The 5,553-nt window shown below is 47.4% G+C and overlaps 1 protein-coding gene across 1 annotated transcript; it reads right to left on the reverse strand.

The window, feature by feature from the left end:
- Positions 1-2,487: 2,487 nt before the first annotated feature.
- Positions 2,488-5,313, reverse strand: CHMP4B (charged multivesicular body protein 4B). Its single transcript, XM_019655158.1, has 3 exons — positions 5,171-5,313; positions 4,013-4,139; positions 2,488-2,743 (listed from the first exon to the last, which is right to left on the reverse strand). The coding sequence occupies exons 1-3, from the start codon at positions 5,258-5,260 to the stop codon at positions 2,679-2,681; spliced, it is 282 nt and encodes a 93-aa protein (XP_019510703.1). The 5' UTR covers positions 5,261-5,313; the 3' UTR covers positions 2,488-2,678.
- Between the last annotated feature and the right edge of the window lie 240 nt (positions 5,314-5,553).

The following is a 5,553-nucleotide window of genomic DNA, read 5'->3' on the forward strand; positions in this document are numbered from 1 at the left end:
CGACATCCTCCACAACTAGATTGAAGAACGAAACGACAGCAACTTGTCTGTTCCCCTTCCCCCAACTCCCCAGCACTGTTCCTATCCCCCTAATTCCCCAATAAAAATCTTAAAAAAAAAAAAATAAATAAATAAATAAATAAATAAATAAAAATGGAGAATCACAGAATCAAAAGGATGAAAGTGTTCTTAGACATCACCTAATCCAACACCCTAAGGAAATAAGGTTTAGCAAGGTTTGGTGCCACTGTCACATTCTCTCATGAGACCATGGGACTTTTAACTCCTGGGCCAATAGGTCTTCTTTAAGCTCAAGGGCAACTCTGTACAGGGCTGCTGAAGTCAACAACACTGTCAATATCACAGCCAAAGCCTGAGAGCAAGGGGTGAAGCAGAAACTTCCATCAAAAGCATACGTAAGAATAGAGAGATCCTTCAGATGGGTAGTAGACTTGTTGGGTTATCACTTTGCGAGGTGTGTAAATGTTTAGTCATTACCTTGTTTTGTATACCAGAAACTAAAAACAAAAAAAATGGTACAATAAAAAAATTAAAAAACACAAAAGATCAGTATGAATAAAAAAGAAAAAAGAAAAAGAAAAAAGGAAAAAAAAAGAGAGAGATCCAAAGCCCTTGGATGTACCATGTTTCAGGGGCCCTGATGGCAAAAGGAAATAATCAGAGACACTGGCTCCAAACCCAGTTCTATCCAAGCTCATAAATAAATAACCCAGGGCATGTTAGTTACCTCCCCTCTAAGTGGCTTCCCCAGCTTGATAATCAGAGGCCCGGGTGAGAGGGAGGTCCTAAGGACCTTTCCAGCTTGAAACTCTATGCTCATCACAATAACCCCGTTTCATTCCATGAGATCTGCTTCCGAAGGCAGCAAGATACATAATCCATTTTAGACGAAGTTCCAAAAAGAATGCAAATTAAAACAAACTCAGGTGCTTGAATGGATAAGTCAAGGGGGTCTGCCCAAGGCCCCCTCCACCAGTGAGTGGCCACGTACATGTTGTCATGGGCAGCTTTCATGGCCTTGGCGGCGTAGCCCATGTTCTTGAGCACCTCCGTGTTGGTGTTGGCGTTCTCCAGGGCCTCCCGCTGGAACTCAATGGTCGACAGCGTGCCATCGATCTGCGCCAGCTGCTTTTCATACCTCTTCTTGCGCTTCAGTGCCTGGAGGGCCGCTGCACGGGGAGAAAACAGGGTTTCAGAGAGTCCAGACACAGAGTCATGTCCTAGAGTTTACTCGAGTCTTCTCCCTACTTGTAATGGATGCACCTCAGTTGTTGCTCCCATTGAAACAGAGGATTACTAATCTCTTCTACACAAGAGCAGTTTTCCTCAGAAAACTACAAAATTCACGTACTTCAAAATGTAACCAAGCGTACAAGCAAAAGTTCACATTCTCTGGTAATCACACACACGCACGCACATACACCCAGATCAAAGCATGAAGAACCACCCAGAAAAAAAGATGTGCTTTGAGGTCAAAGTGCCTTAAGCTCCAATCCCAGTTCATAGTCTTAGGTGAGCTATTGGGTTGTCGGAAAAGTCATGATGTATATTTAGTCTATGTTTTTCTAAGGTCATTTATTTATATAAAGAACAAAGATCAAGATATATTGCCCGTTTTGTTCGCTAACCTTTTTCCATCTTTCAGTGAGCTTCATAATTCCTCGTTCATAGAAGGACCTGTCTTTATCGGTGAAAAACTGAGCAAGGTGCTGATTTACAGCCTCATCTGAATTGAACGTTATACCATGCAAGACGTTTTTTTTTTGTTTTTTTTTCAAGATTTTATTGAAGAATTGGGGGGAGGGAAACAGCGTTGGGGAATCAGGGAAGGGGAACAGACAGGTAGACAAATTGCTGTTTTTGTTCTTCAGTCTAGTTGTGGAGGACGTCGCTTCACTGGCCCATGTTAGCATGATCATTGTGCTCTTCCCGGGTGAGGCAATCGGTCGCCGGTCATTGGTCAGCCGCTCACAGCGGCTCCCTGCCGCTCACACTGGCTGCCAGCCACTCATGTAGCCCACACCATCGCTGGCAACTCACAGCAGCCCAGCTCCAGGTCAAGCTGTTGTTCACCATCTTAGCTATAGAGAACACAGCGTCACTGGCCCTCAGTGTGGGATCTGAACTGCAGCCCTGCTGCTCAGAGCTGGCATCCCAAGCAAGCTCTTAACCAGATGAGCCACTCGGCCGGCCCCATGCAAGGAGTTTTGAAGAGAGTGAAACAAGTGGAAGTCTGATGGCGCAAGGTCAGGCGAATATGGTGGGTGTGGTAACACTTCCCATCCAAGCTCCAATAATTTTTGACAGGTGATCAAACTTGTGTGTGGTCTGGCGTTGTTGCAATGGAACACAACTCCTTTACAATTAACAAGCTCTGGACATTTCTGGATGATGGATTCGTTCAAACTGTCAAACTGCCGACAGTACACATTCGAATTGATTGTTTGGTTCCTTGGTAGNCCCCCCACCCACCTTGCTGGGTGCAGACCATGCTATGCAGAATGAGCAGTGACGCGGCCCTACTGCTTTGGAGGGAGATTCGAGAGCGATGGAACCTGCCTGCACCACGTCCTGCCTGACCCGCACACGCACACGCACACGCCTGCCCGCTGTGCAGGCCACCAAAGTCTGTCTGGGCCCAGCTCGCGCTAAACCAATTAAATGGTTCCGGCCCAGTTCTCCAATTCCTTCATGTCGTCGTCTTCCTCTTCCTTCTTCTTGGCTATGTGACGAAAGAAAAGGCAATTTAGGAGAGCTGGTTGCAGTCCTCTCCACACTGGCTGGGTGCCAGGGCTGTGCTACATGGTGTCTGCAAAACAGCCCTGCCCTTGCAGCCACCTCATCTCCAGGCTATCAGCAGACTGCTTCTCTCTGTGCTTAAAAGCTGCATCGTAAAACTCCAGATAACCAGGCACACTTCCCCAGCACCTCCACTCCACCCACATCATGGCCAGACAAAAAAGGATTCTACACAGAGAGTCAGGATTCAGGGGAGGCCTCAGTCCCATGACATCCAGAGTGGGGGAGAGTGGGGAGAACTCCAGAAGACATCTAATCCTCACCAGCCCCACCGCCCTGCTAAAGTGACAGGAACCACCTCTCCATACCCGCAGGTGGCTTGCTGGACAGCACTTGGACCCCCTTTGCCCATACCCCGCCCTGGGCAGCTGACTCAACTCAAGGAGCTGCTTCCCCCTTCAAATGTGGAAGTGAGGTGACTACAGCTTATGCACACTCTGCTCCCTGGGCGTCCTCTCTGCCCTCTCCATGCCAAATCAAACTGCTTCACCTTTTCTAGTTCTGTGTGGAATACTTCTACCCAAGGGTGAAATAATGGGGGAGGGAAGGGGAGGAAGGAGCAGACAGGAGGAAATAATGATTTTATTGAACCAGGTCTCTAAAAAAGCCAAGCCGTTACCATCCCACAGTGGCTGCCTCTGAGGCCCCAGGCTCTTACAGGTGTGCACAGCACATGATTCTAGACAGGGAACAAGAGCTACCCAGGAATTAAACTATCACACCTTCTCCCAGTGCCTAGAACTTGCTCTTGTTTGGGGACACAGAGAAAATCATTCTAGAGTACTGGTTCTCAACTGGGGGGTGATTCCCCCACCTCATCCCCAAAGGGACCTCTAGCAATGTCTGGAGACATTTTCGGTTGTTACAACTTGAGAGAGAGGGTGCTACTGGCATCTCTAGTGGGCAGAGGCCAGGGGTGCTGCTAAACATCTACAGTGTACAGGATAGGCCCCCCTCCCAGGCCCAGCCCTAAGAATGACATGGCTTTGTCAGTAGTGCCAAGGTTAAGAAACCCTATTCTAAAGAGAAACTAGGAATGGTCAGGTAACATTGTCTCTGGAGCCGTCACAACAGATCCCACCTGGTTCTTAACCCTGGGCAACTTGGGACGCAAACTGAGGCCAACCGACCACGAGATTACCCACCACGTGGTGTCATGGGTGTGTCATGATTCTGGATAAGAAGTACTCACTGGGTTTTGATGGTAGGGCTATAGAGGGAACATTTGGTAGAGGGACTGATTCAGGTTCACCAATTTCCAGCAAATTCTTATCTAGTTCCTCCTGTTCTAGTTCTTCTAATTCTGCCATGAGTTCATCCTGGTAAAAAAGAAGCATAAGAATGAGAGACACCCCCAGAAATCCCAGCCCTCTCAGCAGTACCTCTTGCCAGATGGCTAGGGACATGCACCCGTTCTGAGGTCAAGGGGAAGTGAACTCCAGGTCCACACTCTGTGACTCAAACACCCTGAACATAACTCTACTGGTGAACAGAACCCACAACCAAGCAGCTGATGATGCCTGCATCCTGCACTAGGCTGTGCGCATCTTGAGAAAAGGGATTGTATATTTTCATTCCTATTTTTTTTTATTTCAGTACTGGGTGCATTAAGTGAATGTGCAGGAATGTTTGCTGAAGTGAATTTAACTTGACTAGTCCATCAAACTCTAGTCTGAAAACATGAAAACCCTGGTGCTGGCAGCCAAGGGTGAGAGCCGCAGGCTGTTTTATCAGCTACGCTGTGGGAATCAGAGAGCACAAAACATCAGGTTCAGTGGAGAGGGCCTGACCTTCAGTGGACTCAATTCTAAGAAAGAAGGAAGTACCTTCAATGGGGCCTGTTACTGTATTTTAAAAACCTAAGAGATGCAGAGTCCTACTTGCTATAGCACAAACCGTTAGGTGGCCAAATTCCAGACAGATCCCTCAGGGCTCAGATGTAAATGCTCCTTCCTTGGCCTCACTTTTCCCTCACATCAGAGTTGTCTGAGGACAAATCCTGTAAACTTCTCCAGGGCACTTCAGCTGCCCCAGCTCTGAGCCCAGGGCCCACCACGGAAAGGGACAGGGTAATGATTTGTCGAAACCAATTATTGACCTAAAGCCTGCTGAGGGGTCCCAACTAAGGTTTCTTTGCTCCATCTAAGTTTCTAGCCCAAACAGTGAAAGCATCCCTCAAATTCATGAATTAGGGAGGGTTAATACCATGCCTTGTATGTCCAAGTCTCTGAAGGGTTAAGAACTGGTAATTTCCAAACCATATACTCCCTGCAGGAGAGCCTTCAATAGCACATCAAAGGGCAGCAAGTATCATTTGTGAAACTTATATGATTTGCATGAAACCACTCACCTCGTCAAACTCTTCTCCAAACCCTACAGGTTTTGAAATAGCTGTTGAAATCTCCTCTGCAAGTTCTTGCTGGTCAGCAATGTCCTGCATTAATTCATCAACTTTATCGATGTCCCTTTAAATGAAATGGACAGATGTCATATCGAAGATCGGTCTGTGTAAAGCGAGTCTGTGAGGCAGGAGCAGAAACCCTGTTCCATACAATGTGCTTCCCAGCTCCACCCCCTACAATTACACCCTGTGAGGAATTACTTTTTTGTCTTTATTGTCTCCCCTTTAAAAATGGAGAATCAGGGCCGGCCGAGTGGCGCGATGGTTAAGAACTCGCTTGGGATGCCAGAGGGCCCCGGTTCGGATCCCACATATGAGGGCCAGTGACACTG

Source organism: Hipposideros armiger, unplaced genomic scaffold (assembly GCF_001890085.2).
Source record: "Hipposideros armiger isolate ML-2016 unplaced genomic scaffold, ASM189008v1 scaffold_238, whole genome shotgun sequence".
In the NCBI taxonomy this organism is placed as follows: domain Eukaryota; kingdom Metazoa; phylum Chordata; class Mammalia; order Chiroptera; family Hipposideridae; genus Hipposideros; species Hipposideros armiger.

Bases quoted from the DNA above. Each gene is read 5' to 3' on its own strand.
- CHMP4B (XM_019655158.1), bottom strand. From the start codon at position 5,260: ATGCAGGACATTGCTGACCAGCAAGAACTTGCAGAGGAGATTTCAACA. The intron at 4,140-5,170 runs GTGAGTGGTTTC...CTTTTTTACCAG, and splicing joins TTGGAGAAGAGTTTGACGAG to GATGAACTCATGGCAGAATT. The intron at 2,744-4,012 runs GTGAGTACTTCT...TTCGTCACATAG, and splicing joins AGCCCTACCATCAAAACCCA to CCAAGAAGAAGGAAGAGGAA.